The sequence below is a fragment of the Paralichthys olivaceus genome, chromosome 14 (assembly GCF_024713975.1).
Source record: "Paralichthys olivaceus isolate ysfri-2021 chromosome 14, ASM2471397v2, whole genome shotgun sequence".
Classification (NCBI taxonomy): Eukaryota; Metazoa; Chordata; class Actinopteri; order Pleuronectiformes; family Paralichthyidae; genus Paralichthys; species Paralichthys olivaceus.
In genome coordinates, this window is record NC_091106.1 from 15,908,631 (window position 1) to 15,933,018 (window position 24,388).

At 40.8% G+C, this 24,388-nt stretch overlaps 1 protein-coding gene across 3 annotated transcripts; it reads left to right on the plus strand.

Moving 5' to 3' along the window:
* Positions 1-218: 218 nt before the first annotated feature.
* col17a1b (collagen, type XVII, alpha 1b) lies at positions 219-24,379 on the plus strand. Of its 3 annotated transcripts, none has more exons than XM_020093736.2 (55): positions 219-610; positions 1,832-1,920; positions 5,358-5,408; positions 5,559-5,666; positions 6,778-7,110; positions 7,252-7,308; positions 7,422-7,457; positions 7,558-7,608; positions 9,295-9,441; positions 10,124-10,684; positions 11,366-11,449; positions 11,537-11,599; positions 11,719-11,871; positions 12,053-12,145; positions 12,237-12,281; positions 12,373-12,516; positions 13,361-13,948; positions 14,051-14,101; positions 14,266-14,292; positions 14,392-14,454; positions 14,551-14,655; positions 14,761-14,802; positions 15,433-15,450; positions 15,597-15,650; positions 15,731-15,766; positions 15,850-15,885; positions 15,987-16,049; positions 16,354-16,389; positions 16,585-16,656; positions 16,756-16,782; positions 16,873-16,908; positions 17,024-17,059; positions 17,147-17,227; positions 17,350-17,385; positions 17,472-17,564; positions 17,836-17,916; positions 18,076-18,126; positions 18,450-18,509; positions 18,617-18,676; positions 18,789-18,815; positions 18,956-19,006; positions 19,132-19,218; positions 19,334-19,372; positions 19,486-19,602; positions 19,684-19,803; positions 19,900-20,010; positions 20,188-20,322; positions 20,416-20,535; positions 20,624-20,803; positions 22,001-22,141; positions 22,258-22,488; positions 22,746-22,910; positions 23,051-23,131; positions 23,212-23,295; positions 23,381-24,379. In XM_020093736.2, exons 2-55 carry the CDS (start codon positions 1,842-1,844, stop codon positions 23,434-23,436), a joined length of 5,502 nt encoding a protein of 1,833 aa, XP_019949295.2. In that variant the 5' UTR covers positions 219-610; positions 1,832-1,841; the 3' UTR covers positions 23,437-24,379. The 3 variants fall into 3 exon arrangements, with proteins under 3 accessions (XP_019949295.2, XP_069394768.1, XP_019949303.2); XM_020093744.2 differs by lacking the exon at positions 219-610 and adding an exon at positions 1,045-1,197; XM_069538667.1 differs by lacking the exon at positions 1,832-1,920.
* The last annotated feature ends 9 nt before the right edge of the window (positions 24,380-24,388 follow it).

Genomic DNA, 24,388 nt, shown 5'->3' on the forward strand with positions numbered 1-24,388 from the left:
CAGATGTGTTCCAGCTGTTGCAGTGAGATGGATTTACTGCTCACAATAGCTCAGCAGACCCTGAAATGGTTTCACTCCCACACTACAATCTGAAAAGAAAAAAAAAAGAAAACAACAAAAGGAAAAAAAATCCCACCTCCCCAAAAAACACCTAACAAAACTTTGCCACTTTTGAAAAGTGGAGAGGCTGCAGCAACAGCAGGAGGAGGAGGAGGAGGAGTTCATCTCAGCTCACTCGACTATCTGTCTCTGACAACATAATTGGTTCCTTCAGGCGTTGTTTTTTTTAATCCATATTAAAACTTCTTGCAGTCTGCCACCACCAGCCTGCCAAGTTCTGGAGCTGAGGGGCGCGGCTGCAGGGACCGGTGTCCAAGTCCCAAATCTCTGTTTTGACTTGCCCTGAGAAAGTTTCGAGTCAAAGCACAAAAGGACGGAGGACTTTAAGAACACCCCACCACCTCCTCCACCTCCTCTACCACCAGCGCGCACCAAGTTCAACTCGTTAAAACGCATTATTATTATTCCTCCTCCTCCAGTGGACGGCATTGGTCGCTCTTGTCTCTGGGAGAGGATTCAGGATTTGGGTGTTTGTTGGAGCTGGCTGCAGGTATGGATCAGCGGACATGGAGACTTTCTTATCTGTTTTATTGTGTTTTAACTTGTGTTTGCTGGATGTTTCCTTCCCACATGGCTCTTTGCGCCTCTGGTACTAACAACTGCACTGTTGGAATTTGGTGATGGGCTGGCAACTTTCTTTTTTTGCGCATGCAGATGAATTTTAATGGATGGAATTGCGCAAAGTCCATTTTACTGAGGGCTATAAATTACAAACCGCAAGTAGGTGACACATCTGCCTGACTGTAAAACCCAGCAGGGGGTTTTTTGGGATCATTTTTCTCTCCCGACGGTATCTATAGACACTTGGATAGTTTTACAGGTATTCCTGCTGGGCTATTTGCATCCCTCTAAATATACTGCAGGAGATGGCCCCATGCAGACTTTAGTGACAGGAGCCTTTAAGTCTATATTTGCTGCTAAGATCAGTTACTGAGCTTTGTGTGAACTTTAGTAAAGCTTTGGATTTACTGAGAATTGCAAATGCACTGAGAGAAACTTAGATTGTTGCCCTTCGCTGGCTGAAAAGTGTTATATCAGCACCAGATGATTTGAGGAACGAGGGAAAATGTCGTCTTTGTGAGTTTCTGCTTTTTTTTTAATGTCAAGTTTCATAATGAAAGTAGGTAAAAGTGTTCTGTAGATGAGGCAGTGGTTAAATGTCCATGGCAGGGTGTGGTGATAGGAAAGCCGTGCCCTGATCCAATGGCTTCTTTTGTCCTTTTGTTAGTCTGTTCTTCAAAAGACTCAAAAGTAAATACCATCTATTGAAATCTGTATATGATGCTTTTTATACCCACTGGGGCCTTTCTTCTGGAGTTAACTGTTCACATGTGTCTGGAATGTTTTTAGCTGACTCCTGCAGATGTTCTGTCTTTATTAAGATCATTTAAAGTTGTTCCAAGTGAAATCTGGATCTACTACAGTATTAGATTGTGATTTTTATAAAGTCATGAGACTGGTGTGATGCTGTTTTTCCGTCTTCAGAGTTATAAAACCTCAAATTGATGCAGTAAACATCAGACTAAAAGCGTTCTGGTCCTAAACCCAACTCGTTCTTGGCAACAAGCTGGACATTTTTTTGCCCTTTTCCCATCAGATGTTTGTTTAGATGCCATTTGACCACAGTTACTTGTCGAAGGATAAACAGGCCTTTGACTACAGTTTGCTCATTGTATGGATGACCGTGGCCAACGTTTTATCATCTCACCAGATAAGATGGGATGGACGAGTTAACAAGACAGATGGACTTCTCAGGAGACTTGTCAGGAGACTTGTCCGGAGACTTGTCTGGAGAAAGGGGTGAGACTTCTGCTTTTGTTTATAAAGTTTTGAAAACAATAAACAAAGCGATACAGAGGTAAATAAAATCGCAGTAAAGGGTCAGTGCACACAATTCAGAAAAAATACTCTGCTGGAGATGAATTCAGATACTTTTGGTTCCAATAGGTCAAATGTCACCACAATGGAAATTATATTTATTTATTTAAAGTGTTAAAAACACATTTAAATAAATTAATCTTTTCCAAAAACTATGTTTGATTTTCTTCAGATCTCAAAGGAAGAGGTATAAAACTATGATTTCTGATTTAATGACAGACTGGTGGAGAGGAAATCTGAGCTTAAAGACCCCAAAACACTTTTGGATTCCTGCATCCTTCTCTTGGGTGACGCTTCTGTCTCTCTTTCTCGGGGGCTTTACTGTCACTAACTTTATCGCATGTCTGCACCATTTCTCAGGGAGTAAGTCATCCTCTGGGTTTTCCTCCTGCCGTCACCATAGCTGAATATAAGGACAGCTCATCTTGGCCCAGCACAGGATGGAGAGGTCAAGGAATGTCTGATTATGTGTTTGACGCCAACCAAGACGAACATGCAATCAGCCGTTCTGGCCTCCTGTTCACCTCTCATTTTAAATTTATGTAGCACTTTTCACACCCATGGTTTATCGCAAAGACGAGAGAAAGAGAGAAAACAAGAGACAGAGACGAGATCATGTGGTTTGGACACAGTAAATAAAGTTGGAGGGTCATAACACAAGCGAGTTTCAGATGCTTTTCATACATTGATTTATCTGCCTCGTCTCTCTTCTAAAAGTCCTGGCAGTAAAAGTGTGATCACCGATGACTGTTAGTGTTCAGCCTTGGCTCCGAAGCAGACAGAAGTCCCTAAAAGGAGGAGGAGGAGGAGAAGGACAAGAGTGAGGAGGCAGAATGAAATTGAAATGGAATTTACATTATCTATAACTGAATCCAGGAAAACTCAAACGGCTGCAGCTGCAGAACAAGAGTCCCCTTGGCAGAAGAGAGTTAAAATAAATCTTAATTATCTGCCTCTAGTCAATGATGAATGACCTGAAATGACCTTTTATTTCAGTAATTTCCCCCTTTGTATTTTGCAATGTTCAACCAGCTACGTACGTTATGTGACTAATAATGGTAACAACCGTAAACTTAATCTATATACTGCTCTTTTCAAAACAAAGCTACAAAGCTGTTTAGGTCTATCATGTCGTAGAGTCTGAATCTGGTTTTGTAAAATCCTGCTTATTAAAGTAGTCCACAACACAAATTCAAAATTCTATACTGAGTATTTCTATAGACCTAAAAAACTGTTCAAGCATTAAGGTTCTATTTATCTCAGAAATAGTCAGATCCACTTACTGAAAGTTTTCCAGAGCGTTCACAGAGAGGGTTTGGACGTCGTTAAGCTTTTATATATGACATCTATTACCACTAGAGGTCACCCATCATCTCGGACTGAGACATTTTCAACTTCATAAACACCTCCCACCTCTCTCAGCAAGATGTTGTCTGTAAAATCTGTGGATGTTACGAAGCCCAGTCAACACAACTCCAAACACAAAACCAAAAACACAGCGGAGCACAGCTACACTGTGTACTAGAGCGCAAACAACAACAACAACAACAACAACAACAACAACAACACAAACCTCTCATGTGTCTCACTTGGTGCTCCTGTCTCTGTCAGACCATATCAGACACTTCAGTTGATAAACGCATGATTTTAAAACTCACGTCAGGGATGCTCTCGGTTAAAGTTCACTCTTGATCGGGCATGCAGAGCTGTTAGCTGCTATGTAGCATGGCTAGCATTGTTTGCGTAGCCACACTGCATTAAAGGGTTAGAGCATAGATGTAAAGGTGTAGCCACTGTGCACCATGGTGGGCAGGTGTGTTTACAGTACAACACCATGTCTTTAGAAAAGAGACGCCTGCTGCTATTGTAATGTTTAAAATATCACATATATGTAACTTAAGTTCATGACAGTAACCATCTGATCAAACTCCATCTGCCTCTGGGTTTGACTGAAAGCTCTGGGAAGTACCAGTAAGTTTCATCTTATGCTGAGAAATGTTTGTCAAAGTACAATTAAAAATCTGTGACACCCCCAGAAAAGATTCAAAGTCGTTTTGAAGATTTAGTTGGTATTTGTTATGAATCTACTTGGCATTTAATTAAGTGTGATTTATAAGGGTTTTTTCTTTATTTTGACAAGAATGTGTTACATCATCCAAATAAACCTGAATGTATCTCTCTGTTTAGTCAACTTGGTTATGAAACAGAATAAACAAACCCAAGTAATTGTACTCAGCTCTCTACATTTTCACAAAATCTTGTTTTGTTGGGCACAATTAAAAATAATAATCTAGTTGTCATTTAATACATTGACTAACAGTGTGAGAGCAGCCAAGGGGATAGTGAAGGTACACGTTCAATAAGAGTATAAATCAGGAAGTCAGTGATTAAACAACACAAACACAAGGTAACATAAAAATAGAAAGTCATCTGTACAATGTAAATGTAAAATGTACAAAGTAAAAGGTTATTAGAAGTAACTCTTTACTTGAAGCCCTCCAACTTTGTTTGTTTCCAATCAGTGCAAACATTTAGAAAATGAAAAGCACTTAAATCTGTAGTTGTTTTCCTTTTTACAGAAATGTATTAGTGTTTATTACTTCTACAGTATTTGTCAACAAAATTAAACTCACTGAGGAAGCTACGATTTATTTCTTAACTCTTAACTATTTATGTATTCCACCGTGTAAACAGACACAACATCTAACATACGAGTAGATGCTCGCTCATGTCTGATAAAAATAACCACGTTATAATAATAACAGCTATTTTACTGTTGTCATTCATCATCTGTTTACTCAGACTTCACTTATGGCTGCCAACAGGTGGAGTCCATGATGCTCCACTAAAGACGTATCATCTTACAGCTACACTATACTTATAAACACTTTCAATCTTTATTTACTTCTGTTTGGGTTTTTTATTTGTGAGCTTTTAAAGGCTGAATACAGCGACTTAGAAAACATTTTCACTCTCTAATAAATCATCAGAATAATTTAATGCTTTATTTTTATTGAAATGATGATGGTATTAATCCTTAAGGGTGTGGTTGTAATGTTAATCGGTTGTAAATATGTAATCAGAGAAGCTAAAGAAACAAACATTAGTCCTGTTGAAGAAAGATAAGTAACCTGATCGTGGCGTTCTCATTAGAGGCTTATAGCTGCTATATAAAGCATTATCTCTAAGTCACATAAATTCAGCTGCGGAAGTGTAAAAGTCTTCACCATACGTGTCACTCAACACTCCACTCAGCACCTGTCATTCAGGATTAACATGTGGACACTTGAATGATATATAGGAATAAGAGTTTAAGAGCTGTGCGTGTACAGACTAATACTTTTCTCTCTTTTCATCAGTTGTGACAGAAACTATAACCACCACTAGGAGACTGACTTCCCTCCCTCCAAGTGAGTGTCTCTCTCTTTCATTCCTTCTCGCTTTAATTACTGTCAGTAAACTAAAGGCATAATACAATAATTATAGCCGAGCGTCTCTGGAGGAAGTTCCCGATGAGTAACGGCTTCTCCCTGTTTTGCTGTGTGTCTTCTCGTTGCTAGAGGGAACCGGCGGATCAAATCACAGGAATATGTCCAGCAGTGCTGGAGGGCTGGGCTTGGAGAAGAATGTCTTAACCCAGAACAGCAGTGGAACTTATTTCTCCTCATGTGAGAGCACATTTCCAACCAAAGGCCGAAATTAGGAAGTCCTGCATTTGTCTTTAAACAAACGTTCACCACCCACTAGAAAAAAAGCTAAAACTAACTTTGGCTTTCGGGTAAAGATTCGCAGTTTTTAAAAACTGTCAGTTTACTCATTGTTACTAAAGTAGAAGTTTATGTTTTGAACCAAATATTTAAGTATCAGAAGTAAAAATGTTTAATGCAGAAATGGACTGTGTGAGTGTCACACTGTAATATAGAATAACACTGTTGTTTGTGATGCAAGTAGTATTTTACTGTTGTATCTGCCGAGGTGGAGCCACTTAAGTCACTATTTTCATACAGAATCTGAATGTCACTAAATACTAACTATTTTTGTAAAGATTACAGGTACATGTTACTTTACAAATTTAGATTAAATATGCAAAATAAAGAACTGCTAAAACATTTATGAGCTGTAGAAATAAATGTCAGCGACTGATGATATAATTTAAGTAATTTTTTCATACTAAAGCATCCAAACATTTCATGGTTTCAGCTCCTCAAATATGACAATTTGGGTTTTTTCCGGTCTTAAATTACAGTGAAGTGAATCAGTTTGAGTTTTGTAAAAACAAAACGTCTGATCAAATGTTGCTTTGAATTATGGGTAATTATAATGTACATTTCTCACTGCTTGTTTTACATTTATGATGAGTGCAGGGAATGAAGTGAGCGAGAAAATAATCATAGTTTGGGACCCACAGGACTACACATGAAAACTCAATAAAGTATTTAAACCAGTGTCTACAACTGTAAAATACTGCAAACACATGAATGCATCGGTTTTAACAATCATCACATGGATCAAGTTCTCTTACTCAAGTTTGTCTACTTCACCAAGATATTTATTTGTAATGGAGTACTTTTACATTGTGGTATTTGTACTTTTACTTAAGTCAAGGATCTGATCTTAATCACCAAATGCAAGTTGTACAATTCCTCAACTTTGCACATCAGTATAAGTACTCAGTTACTTTTTAGGTGACTTCTTTGTGGCCGAGGCCTGTTCCTGTTTGTACATTCGTGCTGTGGAGAAGTTCATTGTAAATGAACCATGTCCTTATTGTCCCTGCAGCCTCTGTCGGTGTGAACACCAACAGCTACAGCTCCTCCTCAGGAGTTTACCTGGGGGGAGACTCCTCAGGGGGAGGCGATGGAGGACTGGGGAGTTTCTTGGATGGAGATGGGTACGGAAGCGGAGGAGGAGGAGGAGGTGGAGGAGGAGGAGGAGGAGGAAGAGCAGGAAAAGCAGGAAGCGGGGGCAGTTATCTCGTGAGTTCGGTGTCAAAGGTCAGGTCCAGCTCGTCAGGCGGTGGCAGGAGAGCACAGACCGCTGGCTCGTCAGGAGGCCTGTCGCCAGGTTTCCGAGAGAGGACGATTATAACCAGCCGCTCAGGAGGTTATGACGGTGAGATCCTGTTAATAACACAGGCGGTGAACAGTTGGCATCAGCAGTGTTTGATACAGAACATTCAAGAAAAAGAAAGGAAACTGCGGCACAAGGGAGCTGTTTGTATTTCTGCTTAACGATTGTGTTTTTGCCTTCTAGGAAGTTCCAGTGCAAATTCCTCCCCAGAATTTACTCGTAAAGATTATGGAAACTACTGTAAGTGAAAGTGACAGCTGTGTGGGATTCAATACTTTATGATTGCTCAATGTTTTTACAGCTTTATCTCCAACATGTCGCTCTGTACATATGTATTTCCCTTTTTTCTTCAGGCTCCAGCGGTGCAAGAGGGAGGAGCGAAAGCAGAGGTATTCACTAATAGTTTCTGCATCACGTGACTTGGAATTGTCCTGGCTTACATTTGAGTAAATCTGGAATCCTTTCTTCCATTGTGATTTTTTTTCTCAGAGAGCGAGATCAGAGCCAGATTACAAAGTGCCTCTCCCACCGCCGGCAGATGTAAGACCACTTGGATTCACTCTCTGTCAGTTACGCAATTCCTCAGAAAGCAACAAAGCATCTTTATCCGAGAGTGTTCGTGCAAGGAACCTCTCAGAATCTTTATTGCAGGGTCACTTTAGACCAACATTTTTATTTAACTGAATTAAGTTACTGTCAAATACTTTGGCCAAGTATTAAGTAGATCACATGTGGTGCGTTCTTTGTCTTCCACTCACTTACCTGCTAATGTTCATGTAATTTCAAGTGGTTATGCAGCTGCAGACAGAAGATACAGTGCAGTGAGAGAGAAGCAGGGGGTTTCAAGTGTAAGGCTCATGGGTTTGTGTGAATAGTGTTTATGTGGTGGAGGACATTAAGGGGCAGGTCTGTGGTGCCAACAACGGCACACATGAGTCACTGGTCCCATTTGAGGCAAAACAATTGAGAGACAGACTTTTATAGACGCTGATTGCGCCCCCTGCTGATTAAAATGTAAAGTGCCGTTATTTAGTCCACATTTTCTACACCAGTCGCTCTGTGCCACCTTCACCCCACCTCAGCTGGTGGGTCTCATTCTGCCCTGTAGCTTTTTCTGTGCTTTCAGAAGAATTTAGTTATTTTGCTGAAGTTATAATTGCAACAACAAAAAAACAGCCAAGCAATATAATCACGTACTTTTATTTAAAGGTCCAGTGTGTAAGATTTAGGTGAAAGGAAACTATTGGCAGAAATTTAATGTAGCACCAACACATGATGTTTTCACTAGTTCATTTCATCTAAATTCTATGAATTGTAGTTTTCTTTACCCCAGAAAAGTCTCTTTATATTTAAATACTTTATATTTACATTGAGGGGACCCTCTCTACTGAAGCCGCCATGTTTTTTACATTAGTCCAGACTGGACAAACTAAACACCTTTTGAGTTTTTATGACATCTGAAGCTACCACAGGTTCTTTTTCATGTTTGGAAGGAGAGGGTGAGGTGAGGGGTGTTCAGCTGCAACATGAAACTTCAACACTAGATATCACAAAATTCTACACACTGTACCTTTAAGTTCTCTTTGTTAAGTATAATTGATGTACTTATACTTTGCATTGTGTTTCATTTTACTCCACTACATTTATTTGACAGGTAATGACACAAATATACAAAACATAGCTAATAGCACATGATGCATCGCAACAACCCAGACATATAAAAAGTTATTAAAGTTGGTCCCATCTCTCCCAGCTACAATATAAAAAGTGCTGCTTACATAGTAATTTGTGTAATATTATGAAAATGTTCCACATTTTTACTTTTATTCTTGAAGTATAACCTAAGTTGTTTTTGTTATTGTGATTCTGAATAAGAAGATGAATGCAGAACGTATACTTTACTTTTCTAAAAATAAACTTTTACTGTAAAAGAAAAAAACACCCACACTACTTTTGTAGTTAGAGCTGTGGGCCTGTGTGTCTGTGGGCCTGTGTGTCTGTGGGCCTGTGTGTCTGTGGGCCTGTGTGTCTGTGGGCCTGTGTGTCTGTCTCGCACATACATTTAATTCAATTCCATTATTGTTAAGTAGAAGTAGCATGATCTTAGAAGTACATCAAAATTGTATTAAACTACAGTACTACTATTGAACTCATACATTCAATTCTCAGAGATATCCCTGCATTGGTGCTGCATTGAGTGTTGTTGGTGCGTCTGTGTCTTTGCAGGGACGGAGCTGGACGACGTGAAGAAGCTGCTGAAGGGACGCTCCAGCAGCGTCAGCCCCACTCGCTCGTCCAGCGCCTCCACCACCCTGCCTCTCCCTAAGAAGGTCAGCGCGGAAGCCAAGACCGTCTCTGTGGCCACGCAGTCGGGTATAGAATCACACACGCGCATACTCCACATGCACAGACACAATGTCTCCAGAGGTGTCCCTGAGATGGTCTGGAGATTTATGGTTTAACAGGGCCCCGCTATGTGCCTCCCATTACATATAAGCTCCTTGGTGACATTTTGCTTATGTAATACACGGCTTAGTTGGAGTATTTCCAAAATCCTGGAAGAGTCCTGTTCTATATTTTGTCTGGTACCCAGAATCTCTTTAGTACTTTTGGACCACACATGGAAAAGATGTTATACAACCAATCAATCATTTTCTAGAGCTCATATTCACAAATCACAGTTTGACTTAACAATCTGTACAAGGTGCAACATCCTCTGTCCTTTGCCTTGGACTAGAGCCAGGATTCGGAATAAGTTTTTTTTAAACCTTAGAGAGACTCACAAGTGAGGGCTCCCTCTCCAACGATGTTCAATATTAATCGTAATGATATTTAATGTATCCATATTTTAAGAGTCAAGGTATACAAAAAAATAGCAAATAAATAGAAATAAGTAAATAAAACAGGTGAATAAAAAGTATAAAAGAAAAGAAAACTACATCTCACATACATCAACCAAAGGATAGAATTGTAATTTGATCTTATTTAATGATAAAAACATAAATAAGATATAATAAGATCTCTTCTTGATTTCTGTGTTTTTTCTCTCTTTCAGTGTCTTCTGCATTTGGCTCTGGTGTGAGAACCGGTGCATTCAACACCATTGATGCTTCAGGCCTGTATAATACCAGTCTGCCATCTGGGCAGTTTGATTCTGGCGTAAAATCAGGCCAGTACGATGTCACTCTGATATCAAGCCAATATGACACTGGTGTGAAATCAGGACAGTTTGATTCTGCTGTAAAATCTGGCCATTATGATGTCACTGTGAAATCAGGGCAGTATGACACTGGTGTGAAATCAGGGCAGTATGACACTGGTGTGAAATCAGTCCAGTATGATTCCATGAGGTCAGGACAGTATGATACTGGTGTAAAACTGGGCCAGTATGAAACCAGTGTGAGATCAGGTCAGTACGGCGGCAGCATGAGATCAGGTGAATATGACACGCTGGACACCGTACTTCCATCTTTCTCCTGGTCCACCTCCACGCTGCCCTCCCCCTCCGCCATGGTGGTCACCGGCAACACCAGCAGCCACTCGTACCAGGTCGGCACCAACAACAGGTCTGGAGGAGTCTCACCGCTCAGCCCCACCTCGCCCTCGTCCCTGTCAGGTGAGAGCAGCATCCAGTGAACATCACCTGTTACCTGCAGGTGAAATGCTCTCGTTTGTAACGTAGGAATGAAAAATAAAAACAAGCACACGCTTTATATCTCTTCTTTAAAATAGCAGATTATGACGACCACTCCCAAATTTAGACACATTTGTTCATACAGAGGGATACATTGTTTAATGTGTTTTCTTACACTGATCAGTTCTCATCATGCATTAAGATCTGTATTCTTGTCTTATTTTCAAACTTGTGTTGTTGAAATTGAGCAAAAAAGTTCCTCATGCTCATGTTTTACAGTTCTGTATAACTTAAATCTCCCAGCTTCTAAAATAAGATGATTATATGATTTTCATTGTAGATTTTGTGTGCATTTTCTAGACAAAACAAACAATTTAAAATCCCAATTTGCACTGTTCTGAATCTGTGACTAAGTTATATTCACTTTTAAACGGTTTATTATTCTTCAGGTCAACTCGTTATTTGTATTGCAAATACTTTTCATATTTATTTTATTGAATTTTTGTGTGAATGTTCATTTCCAATGTGAGATTTATTAATTTATGTTTATTTTTCTCTTTCATTTTCTTCTACTTGTTGTAACATTAAAACCCTAAAGGTGCATCTTATTTATCTTTTATGTTTGCATGTTTTTCAAGTCAGATTGTGTGTCTCTGTTTTCAGTTTACGGCTTTCAGAATAATCTGGCGCCCACCACCGGCACCGTGCTCACCACCAGTGGAGCCAACGTCAGCGCCAACGTTGGAGGTATGGAAGCCTGTTTTCTGACAATATTTTGACATTTTCAAATATTTTCTACATTTTTGTGCAAGAAGTGTCTTCCTTACTGTTCAGGTTATGGCGTTCAGAAAAATGTGTCAACTGCGACCGGTGTCGTCAGCTCTGGAGTCTCTTCAGGTAAAGACCACAACAGAAATCCTCTTTTATCTGAAATGAAGTTACCATCATCAAAAAAGTTCTCTAATTCTAACAATGATAACGATTCACGTCTTTTGGTTTATTGTTGTTGTTTTCAGTCACTCGAACTCAAATTGATGATACGTATAAGAACAAGTACTTGATCTCTGAGAAAGAGAACGTTTCAGCTAAGAGGGACACAGAGAGGCTCATTCTGGCTAAAGACAGCGGGAAGCAGTTCACCAGCAGCAGCAGCGTTCATGTAGGAGGAGGTGAGGCAGATCTTCACTGCCCCCTTCTGGGATAACAATTATTTGTCTGTCACTTTAACATTGTTTCTTAATATTTACATGATGCAATGTTGTGAACCAAGGCTGGATTTTCAGTTTTCCTCTTCATACACTGTAAATTTGATAAAAGTGTTTCTTAAAATCAGTATTTCTATTTTCACAGGGTCACTATCGGGAGATTCAATAAAGAAAGAGAAGCTTATTTCCAGCTACAGTGAGACGGCTCCACTGAAGTCTGAGACAGGCAACACTTACTGTGAGTGCAGCTCATCAAGAACATCTCTAACAACAAGAAATGACTTTTCTTATAAAGAAAAAACGTTGATGTGTATTTGTTTGTTCATCAGATGGATCCTCTGGAGTTGTGATGAAAGACAAAGCCACCTATGCAGGTATTTCTCATCGCATGTGTGTTGATATTTACATGATTATGAATATTTTAGTGTTTGAATGTGAGGATTTTATTCTGTGTTCTGTCTCCAGAGATCCACAGGGACGACGGCATCTTCGGCGGCGGTGGATTCTGCTGCTGCTCCGACGCTTGTTGCTCGTGGTGGAAGTGGCTGCTGGGCCTTCTCCTCCTCTCCCTCCTCCTGCTGGGACTTCTCTTCGGCCTCATCGCGTTGGGTGAGTTTCACTTGATGCAACACTATGAGATTTAACAGGGAAAAATAAAACCTCACGAATCATGAGATTCTCTCCGGAGCTGCTCTGCAATGCCGAAACTGGGAGTGACCATTTTATTTGAAGCAATAAAATGTGTGTTTAGGCTTTTACAGGCTGGTGAGTATTATTTCACCGTGCTGCTAAGAGCTGTGAGGGGAGGAAACGTTCTCCTCTCGCTGGAGATTGGATCTCTGGGTACTGTCCCGCTGCCATGAAGTTGGTCTGGCATTTACAGTCAGTGGAGCAGCTCCAGAAAGTTTTGCCGCATGACATCAGAGACTTCGTTTTGTTTTCTTGCAGCAGGAGAGTTGTGGATGTGGATTTTATTAATAATGAAATATGACAAAAAGAGCCTGAAACTATATTTACAACCTGACAACCTCAGATTTTCTATTTCAAAACCTGTGGATCACTTATTGACTGATTAGCACATATAGTAAAGTCACCTGATACTGCAGATCATTCACAGTTAATACAGTGAGTATAAAGAAAGGGTCGCAAAATTCAAGCATGAGGTTTGTAGCTGTAACTTCAGGATCGTGTGAAATCTCACTGTTCAACATAGTCCTATAACAAACGACAAAATACACAAACTATAACTTACTCTCTTGTTAATCTACACAAGATGCTTTACGTGAAAGAGAATATATAATAATCACATTTACAGTAAAAAGAAGGAGAGTAAAACAATTATAATCTAATGTGTGGAAGACACTGTATTAGTTTGTCACGTAACAGACTGAGAACGAGTGTGTGCTCCTTGTCTGTACAGTCTGTTTTAACAACTGTTGATGTCCTCTTCCAGCTGAGGACGTGAGAAAGCTGAAGAATCGAGTGGCTACCCTGGAGGCCGAGTCGTCCGTCTCAGCGCGTACCAGTCGGCTGTCAGGCTCTTCTGATTCCAACAACAACTTGCTTGTGGTCGGTGGAGGTGGAGCTGGAGGAGGTGGTGATGGCACTGACAGCACAGTATACCTGGACGCTGGAGGTAGAGGCTCAGGCTCCAAAACACGAATTGGAATTGCAGCTGGTGCTGCCGGCTCCACAGGTGGAGGTGGAAATGATATCAGTATCAACGGGGAAGGCTATGGTGGTGCTGGAAGTGCCGGTGCTGGAAGTGCCGGTGCTGCCAGTGCCGGTGCTGGAAGTGACAGCAGTAGTACCAGTGGTGCCCGTGTTGCCAGTGGTACCGGTAGTGTCAGTGGTGCCCGTGTTGCTGGTGGTGGCAGCGCTGGAGGTGCCGGCACCAGCTTCAGCGGCACCTCCGGCAGTACAGGCACCAGCTTCAGTGGCTTTGGTACTGGTGTGAGTGGAGGACACGTTGACGCTGCCTCTTTCCAGGCGATGATTCAGCAGATGCTCAGAGCTGAAATGCAGTCACAGACATTCAGAGGTACGACACAGAGAGATTTTATGAACACGCTTACACACAAATACATGCACACACACTCTCACACTAGATGCATGTTCACTGAACAATTGTTTTCCTTTTCAGCGTTTCTGGTATCTTCAGCGCAGGGAGAGCGAGGACTTCCTGGACCTAAAGGTGAAATTAAAATTTCCTTTGTGCTTTATTTCTTCTCATTCATTTTTATTGTTATTCTGACACTGGATCGAAAGGTTGAGAAACAAAAACATTTGCTGCAAGAAATATTTTCTGTTCTGTTATTTCCCTGATCTCATCTTATTTAAATGTTTCACTTGTCTCAGGTGATGCTGGTTACCCTGGTACTCCAGGTGAGGAAGATGACTAACATCACCAGTATTTTACATTTTTTCATTGTTTATTGTGCGATATCATGATGCTGTTTTACTCAGTGTGACCTTTGACCTCAGGTCCTCCAGGTATGTTGGGACATGCCGGCCCAGAGGGTCCTAAAGGACAGAAAGGAAGCTCAGGTACACTAATCTCTTCAGGTCAAACTACGTGATACAAGTTCACTGTTTCACATTTCTTTAATTGAGTGAGTGTCTGTGTGTTAAATGTCTGATCAGGTGAACATGGGCTGGAGGGGCAACCGGGTGTCAGGGGTCGAGACGGCCTGACTGGCTCCAGAGGTGAGCCAGGTCCTCCAGGCTTTGGAATGAAAGGTGACAAAGGTACGGCTCCGATTCAGTCTTTACACTCATTAGTGATATCAACAGCAAGTAACTTACTTAGTGACAATGAGTCACTTCATGATCTGATGTGTTTGGTTTACTCAGGGGCTCCTGGAGATGCTGGGGTTGGGTCTGCTGGACCAAAAGGTGAGGTCACTAAACATAAACCCTTTCCATTTTGTTTTCATGTTCAAATTAATGACTTTAAATAAAACGTAGAATAAATGTTCAGAATCCCCCGTTTATCTGGATCTTTTGGCCAGGCCCCATCTCTCATCCAAATTCAATGGAAATCAGTCCAGTAGTTTTTTCAGTAATCCAGCAGACAGACAGACGGACAGACAGACGGACAGACGGACAGACGGACAGACGGACAGAAAAACAGAACCTCCTTGGCACAGATAAAAATCGAGAATCTATGCTCCAACACCAGGTGGCAGTGTAGTCATTCAGTTTAGTGGCAGCCTCATTCCATCCATTTACAAAAATCTAAACTAAAATCAAACCAATTTAAACACAAGATTAAAACATGAAGACACTCACAGTCTTGTTCAGCTGAGTTAAATCATTTTAGTTTTGACTTTAAAGATAATTTAACTTTTGTGTGAGTGCACATATGCAGTGTCTCTCCTGTCTTTGATGGATCAATAGAAACAAACCAACTTTAACTGTAATCCCAGTGTTAATTCCACATGAGTGCTTTGCATGTTAATATCATATTAAGACTTTTATAAATTTGTTTTTTTGGGGTCTAAAAATGATTTATCTTTACTTCAGGTGCACCCGGATCACCAGGTCAGTTTGTCCCTGTTAGCCTTCATATCATTTATCACAATGACTCCTGAGTTGAGCATTATTTAATGTAACAGCACCAACTATAAAGCACTTTTAGCGATACCATGACGTCATCCCTGATGTTTAACATGATCTTTTTTTAACAGGTGAACCTGGTGCTCAGGGTTTCCGTGGTGAGGCCGGGCCACCGGGGCCTAAAGGTGGGTCACGTTCGTTAAACAGTGAAATTCACAGTTAATTGATTTTAACGTTACTCACAGTCTCTCCTCTCACTCTGCAGGTGACAGAGGGCTCCCTGGATTTCAAGGACTTAAAGGTTTGTTGTAACTTCATCATGTTTTCATGTGACTTGACTTGAGTGGTCAGTGTTTTTTAATCACGGTTTAATGTTTATTTCAGGTGAAACTGGTGAGAAAGGTGTCAGAGGAATGCAAGGTCAGTGAAATTTGTCTTTATATATTAAACTATATTTGTTGGCATGTTACGTACATCGAACAGCAATACGAGTTTTCTAATTCAGCTCGTTCACTCCTCAGGTGACCCAGGTATATCAGGAATGCATGGTCCAGCTGGAGAGAAAGGATCCAAAGGGTCAATGGGTAAGTTACCACACCTCCAATCTCAGATAATTCATTTATTCACAGTCTCAAATGTTTTCCTCTTCTTTTTTAAAAGAATAATGTGGTAATTTAATTCTAAACTTTAAACACTGAGAATTTTATTTAGATAAATTTTATACCTCACTTAACTTTATCCTTTTTCCGAAGCTGAATGTTAAATGAAATCAACAGAATTCTAAGTGGCAATAACGAGATCCTCCATAGGGGGGCAGAAGAGAGGTCTCTCATAAACAACCACACATTATAAATTACAATGTGATTTTATTTCTCTTTTTGTCATCAGGTCTTTCTGGACAAGATGGTGCCAAAGGATCAAGAGGTAAATTACTTTTATTAACTATATTATTTACTATTATTGACTACGAAGATGCAATGCTGGTTACACAACAATTACACAACACAAAATATGAACTTCCACACATACTACTACTACTACTACTACTACTACTACCAATAATAATATTAATCCTCAAATCAATAGTAATCATATTTTCATTTTCTCTTCGGCCCTCAGGTGACCAAGGACCTGCCGGCCCCCCTGGACTCAGGGGTCCTGCTGGGCCTCCCGGAGACGCCGGTCTTCCAGGTAAAGTGACGTCACTCTGATGAAACATTGACAATACAAATATTATCATCAGCGGATAGTATGATGACATACTTTTGTAATACACCCCCACCCCTGTAGGAGGACCTGGGCTTCAAGGACCACCAGGTACGACTCTTTCATGATCACAACAGACACTGTAGAGTATATTAGTTTTTAATGTTCTCACACTTAAATGTAATTTCATCTTGCTTTTAGGAATACCAGGAAATCCAGGACATCCTGGAGCCAAAGGTGCAACTCCTGCCTCAGCCTCTAGGGTCTTCTGCAGCTTTCTAAATGACACTGTTCTCATGCTGTTGATTATAGAACTCTGTATCTTATGTTGCATGTGACTGTTTGTTTTTAGGTGAAACTGGTCAAGCAGGCAGAATCATCAATGCAGGTAACAGCACGTGATCAAAATTGAAATGTAACATCCCATCGATTGAACTTTTGATGTACATATCTGACCATCGCCTTCATTTCTCAGCTGGTTCCACTTCTGTTGGCATCCCAGGACCACCTGGGCCTGCTGGTCCTCCCGGCCCTGCAGGATCTCCTGGATTATCAGGTCTGACTCTAAACACCACAGAAAGTAGCTTAATGATGTCCCTGGCATTCTGCAGAATGCCATAACTGTATGTTTTTTAAATTGTTTAATAATGTATCCGTGGTGTTGCCCTCTGTCTTCAGGTCCAATCGGCCCTGCTGGTCAGCCTGGCCAGCCTGGTAGGTCATCGCACTTTTATTGTCTTGAAGGTGGGATATTCAATCCTCAGAATGTAATCAATGCTGCATTTCGTTTGTTCTCACAGGTCCTAAAGGTGACAGAGGATATAAGGGAGACCAGGGAGAACAAGGAATAACAGCGAGAAGGACCGAGAGTTTAAGTTCAACCAGAGCTGAGAGTGAGTACTTTTTATATATTACTAAATATAGATTTATAGTGTTTTTAGACATAGTGTTTAGAAGTGAGAAATAACCTGCTGCATCTGTCATGTAACATCATCTGCATTAAAAGCAATATACTATTTACAAGTTATCAGAGAAGTTGCATTTATAAGCAATAAAACTGAATAAAATAAATAAATAAAATAAAACTTTTACCTGGTTTGTCCATTTCTACAGATCAGAGTAAAGTTCATTGGTTAAAAGTAGATGTGTTTGATTCCGGTTTAGGTCATTATGGAGAAAGTGGAACCTTAAGATTTTCTAGCCTACCAGGGCCACCAGGTCCTCCTGGCCCACCTGGACGTCCAGGTAAATAAGACGCAACATGTCACAGCATTATCAAAAGACCATCTTTTGTAGGTTTTGTTAAGCACAATCAGAGAATGACCTCCTTCTGTTCCATCAGTAACTTTTGTTAATATTCTTAAAAAATATGTCACTGACTGTTGAACTGAATGTTTTCATCAGGAGATTCGAGACAGGGACCTCCAGGACCACCTGGGCCTCCAGGTCCGACAGGTTAGCGTCTCACTTTAAAGACTGTCTCCAATGAAAATCAATTGTTAACCATTTTAACATTTCATTTTTATGCTTTTTATACGATACAATGTTTGATGAGTAGAGTCAGAGCTGCAGGTGAGTGGCAGACTGGTGGGTGGGGATAGAGGTGGGGCTAATACGCTTATTGAATACTAAATAAGGCAATTCTTTTAATTAATTTTGTAACCATTCATTTTGAAATGAAACAATAAAAACAAGTACACAATTTAATGGAATCAAATATTTTTCAGGGGTCTAATTAAAACCAGGAGTAGAACTTTTAATTTTTTTTTTCTTTTTAGGTTATGGAAGACCAGGACCTAAAGGAGACAGAGGAGAGTCAGGCTTTTCATCCAGTTCTGGTATGATCCATGATCTAAAACCTATGCTCTGTCATAATACACACTAAGTAACAGAAAAGGATACAGAATGCAGTGACACCAGTGATTCAACCCTGCTCTTCTTACAGGAACATATTACACTGGACCACCAGGACCACCTGGGCTTCCTGGACCTAAAGGATCAACAGGTGATCAGATTTTATGAGGTGGTCTGAGCCTCTTTTTCTTTATTTAAAACCAACTCCACTCCTTTAGTTCTGTTAGCACTTAATCATGACCTCTCTATTATTATTATTATAGGTTCTCAAGGACCAAGGGGCTATCAAGGTGATTTTCTTTGTGTCATTCATTTTTACATAATTTACTTACTACGTCTGTATTTGTTGCACTAACTTCTGTAATATAACAGTGCACAGTGAGCAGACCTTTCCAGCATCATTTAATTTAATCGATCATTTGTGTCCCAGGTGAAACAGGACAGCCCGGTGCTCCAGGAAGACCAGGAAGCTCTGAGAGAGGTCGGCCACTTTTACGTTTAACACTGACCATAAATAATCAAATCAATTTTATATTAAGTGCTGAGGGTATTCATGTAGAATGCACATCATGATATATGGTCACTGTATTTATTTCTTCTTTATAGTATCGACATATGCTGCAGGAAGTGGGATCTCTGGACCACCAGGTCCACCAGGGCCTCCTGGACATCCAGGACCACAAGGAATCAAAGGTAAACCTAACATCACATTGGAATCTGTGAATGTTCCCAGTGTTTTACCATCTGTATTTCAGAATGAATATTGTATCCTCCTAAAATGCTTTTATCGTTGCTTATCATTACCAAGGTGACACTGGAGCTCCTGGAATTCCGGGTGCTTCAAGAGGTAGAGAAAAACAATGATATTGTCTAGATTTCTCTGACAATATTTTACATTGGCTTTAACGTTGGACATCTCTGCTCCTCTTCAAGGTCCTTACTATTGTTTTTTCTCTTCAGGCTCCATCTCAGTCACTTCAGGCCCTCCTGGTCCTCCAGGTCCTCCTGGTCCACCAGGCCAGACGGGCTCCTTCTCCTCTTCTTCTGAGATGCGCCAGTACATCACTGAATATCTGAGTAAGAGTTGTTCTGAAGTGAGGTCACAGGCTGTCAGGAGATGGAACAGATTATTGACAAAAATGAATTTGTTGCATGCAGGTAGAAGCCGGCAATCCAGTATCCCTGGACCTCCAGGTCCACCTGGGCCTCCAGGAGTCCCTGGAACCTTCTCTGGCTCAATGGAGGACATCTCAACCCGTATTATTGCATACATTCAAAGTAAGCCTGTGCTTTTCGACCAGAATTCACTAAATGGAGAACATATACTTGTGGGGCTTAATTATGATAATGAAACCATCTTTGATTGTGTTTCAGGGTCTGGTTCTGGCCTCAGCATCGGAGTTCAGGGTCCCCCAGGCCCACCTGGTCCTCCTGGACCTGGCTCTCGAGGCCTATCGGTTGGTGAGCTCATCATCATGCTTCAGAGTAAGTACAACACATGTTCTCACTCATGAAAAGTCTCAGACTTTTGAACCCCTTTGTTCATTTGACATCTTATTATTCAACATCATTTCATTTCACTGTGAAGACAAAATCATGTAAGGACTTGTTTTTTCAGAAGACGCCCCAGACTAAACTATGTCCCTGCTTTGATCTGTCTAGGGGATGATGTGAGGAGATATTTGTCAGGACCACCAGGACCACAGGGACCACCAGGACCACAGGGACCATCAGGTGGACTTTCAGGCAGTTACAGTGCAGAGCAGGTCGCCATGTACGTCTTCAACATCATGAATGGTAAGCACAGTTGGCTTGAATAGAAATCTACAACCCTGGAGCTGGTGCCTGGTCTACATCAAATAATCAAACTGCTTCTGTTTTCATTTTCAGACAGAGGGATTGCTCGAGGTCCCCCTGGGCCACCTGGATTACCTGGACCTCCTGGTTCTTCTAGCGGAGGAGTGTCTGGCTTTAGTACCGTTACAATCGACTATTCTGCACTGATGAAAAGTAAGACTGACCTTGTTTCACATGTGGAGGGAAGATAAGCGGTTTACTGTTCACTCACTGTTCACTTCATCCTCATCCATCTCCCCAGATTCAGAGTTCCGCTCATGGATCAACTCTGCCGTACAACAAGGTCCTCCTGGACCTCCAGGTGTCCCAGGGCTGACTGGCCCTCCTGGTCCTCAGGGGCCACCAGGAGTCTCCACTGCCACCGTGTTGGGGGCGGGAGCTCGTGGCTACAGCATGGAGGACATTCAGCGCCACCTGCAGGGTGAGTCTGACCCACAGGATGATCTGCTGTATAAACACTTGTAAGCTGACTGTTACTTTGTGTGTCTGCTGTGACGGAACAATGACAAATCACTGATGTCATTTAATATTACACAACAACAACAACTAGACAAGTTCAATGCAGCAATTCAATGTGACAGTAATGTTGAATCTGACAACAGAAAAAAACAAACACTTATTATGTATTTTATCTAAGATGAAATATTAGCAGTAATTATATGTAGAAGAGGTAGAAAAGAGGTAAAGTCTGAGCGTAACTACCTCCCTGAGAAAATATATTATATATGATTCCGAAAACAGGATTAAACATTTATATCATTTATAGCAAAACAAACTTCAATTTCCTGAAAACATAAACCAAAGGCAGGGTGTTTTCCTGCATTTCTAATTAGTTCAAGTCCCCAACCGCAGGAAATAAAAGCTTTCAGAGACGTGTGTAGTGCGTCAAAAGAAAACCCTGAAAACAAACCTGTCAATGTACTGAACACGTTTAGCTTGGTGGTGTTCATCAGGCTTGTACTGGTAGCCCACAAAAAAATTGCAAGACAAATATCAGTGACAATAACTGAACAATATGATATTACAACATTTAATCAATGAGTGAAAAGGTTGACAAACCATTTGTAACTTTTTTTATCTGGATCTGCATTAAAGTGCACAAACATAAATATCATGTCTGATGTTTCCACCAAGATTCATGAATTATTTATCAGTCAAAATGTCAAAAACACCCGATCTCCCAATTTAAAGAAACTGATATAAAATGTCCATGTGAAAAGTTAATGGGTTCTTTCTTGACACATATCCTGTGTTTCCACTGAGTTATGTGGAAATCTGTTTTTGCATAATTCTCAACCAACAAACAAGCAAATGGAGAGAAACGAAACCATCACCTTCTTGATGGAGGTCAATGAAAATAATAATATGTTGTATTCTTTCAAATCACTTTGATCTCTAAACATTAAAGGATAACCCTGATTTATTTCACAATCAATCTGCATTTGAATCTTGATCCTCTATCCACAAATTCTTCAAAATAATGATCAGTGAACAAAAAGTAGATGCTTCATAAATGACACTAATTTCTATAATGTATGTGAGAGCAACAGTGATGCCACAGTGAACTGACACACCCTCTACCCTCACAATGACAATAACTTTGACTGTAATCCTTCAGGTTCGGGATTCAGGGGTCTTCCTGGTCCTCCTGGTCCTCCTGGTCCACAGGGTCCACCAGGCAGTTACTCTGGCTCGGTTTCCTACAGTGGAAACCTCCCTCGGGAGAGTATCCGCGCTGAAGTTCAGGAGTATCTGACCAGTAAGACATGTGACCCACTTCAACCTTCAGAACGCTGCCTCTGCTGTGTTGAAGCATTCATAAAATATAAGCATGCATATCTGTCCACACATCACAAGTGTCCTTTTTTTCCCAAGGTGACAATGTACGTCGTTACATCACCGGACCTCCGGGGCCCACCGGACCTCCAGGACCAAGGGGACCTCAAGGGCAACGCGGCGAGCCGGGTTACAGCCAGAGCTACGTGCAGAGCCAGAGTTACTCTCAGGGTGACGCCCGCTTGCGCTCTGATCAGAGAGACATCAGCAAACTCAGTGAGACGCTGGACTACTCCAACGTTGCTTTGAAAGTTACCGACTACATCCGGAGTGAGTCAGTTACAGCTGCAACATATACAGTATTTATTTGTCTGTATTGTATTCATTATTATTTATAGCACAACACAAAAAAATATGTTGAATTCGCTTTTAGCAGTTTCTCTTTGTAATGTATCAATGAGTGTATAAATAACTACTACTGGATTGATTTGATACTGAAGAAAACTTCTCAGGAGAATCTTTTCTTCTGTGTTGGACTTCTAAATATTTCTGTTACAAATGTGCTGTTTTCTAATAACCTCCCGCAGATCAAGGCCTGTTGCAGGAGTATCTGGTCGAGGGCCCGTCGAGGACGAACGTGAGAGCGATTCAAGGACCTCCGGGTCCACCTGGCCCCCCCGGACCAGTTGGTTACAGCCGCGTCATCGGGTCCTACGGCAACGTCACGGCTGACCTCATGGAATTCTTCAGAGGTGAGGACTCAGAGTTATGATTTTCCACATACTGTATCTGGTTAGATGTTAATGCAGCTGAAAAGAATTCAGACTTACACAAGTGAAGCCAGAAAATGTTGCTTCATAACGACTGATTCTATGCTTTTGCTCTCCCGCAGCCTATGGCACCATCCCCGGTCCTCCAGGAAGCATTGGACCAAAGGGAGACAGAGGATACCCAGGACCCAGAGGAGAGAAGGGTATGTTTTCGACAGAGTTGAATGTTTTAGTGGAGCGACTGACAGATGCAGAGCGAGTCTGAATGAGAATGTGTTTACAGGTGATCCTGGACAGCCAGGTTTACCTGGATTACCAGGGGCGTACACGATCCAGATTCCACACAAAGTGCAGAAGAGGGACACAGGTAAATATCATCAAATCATTGCATAAGACCTTACGTAAAAATACATACAACTCATCACTACACTGTTTTCTCACATTCTCCTCAGTCAATAAAATGCTGCGTCGTCGCCAGCTGCGTCCTCCTGCGGCAACGGGTGGCTGAAGGGTTAACAAACCACTGGATCATGTCAGATTTCATTTCCATTTTACTTCACTTTTTTATTTTTAGGCATTCAGCAGCAGTAGCAATGCAAGTAGTCAAAAAGAAAAAATGCTCCTTATTGTTTCCATCTGTAGAAACGTCCGAGGACAGTTAGAGAAAATAAATGTGGCCAAAGAATGCATCAGTTTCTTTTAAAACTCCAGCAGAGGTAAAGAGTTCAGCTCCCGGTCAGTTTATATAAGACAGGCTTCATTTTTCATTTTCACATGTGGGTGTATGTTTATTTCGCTGAGTTAGAAGCTTGTATTCAAACATTTGGGGCAGCTTTGTCAAAGAGAGGGTTTATTTTTAAGTGATAGGAAGCAAATCGCTGATATTTTAGTTTGAACATTTTCTACTGCTTGACTCCAGCGCCGGTGTACTTTTTTTATTGTTGTATCTATTGAGGATTATATTGTATTGAGGATTATATTGTTTTAAGTGTTACATGTTGTATCAAGGCAAACCATTGCAATATTAACCACGTAAGTTAAACCAACCTTCAGTCTTTAAGACCCCTGGAAGTCGTCCAATCATTCACCACACACAAATTCCAAAACAATTTGCATTTCTTAAATTTATGAAGCGATATGCCATCATCAGAGGCCGACACAGTCCCAGTTAGAGCGAGGGCAGTTTGCGGAGCACAGGTGGGGTTGGTTTGGGTCGACGCACATTAAAAGTTTTTGTTTTTAAATCACATTTTTCTCATGGTTGAAAGACAGGGACTCGTAATCACTTATAAATGAAAGATTTTGTACAAGACCACACTGAAATTCATATATTTTCTTTTTACCTGTAAGTGTTGAACACATTAAATTATAAAATGTTACCAGATTGTGTTTTACATGATTGAACTTATTTGATCAAGACGTACCAATAAATCTATATTTTTGATTCGTGAGTCTTGGTA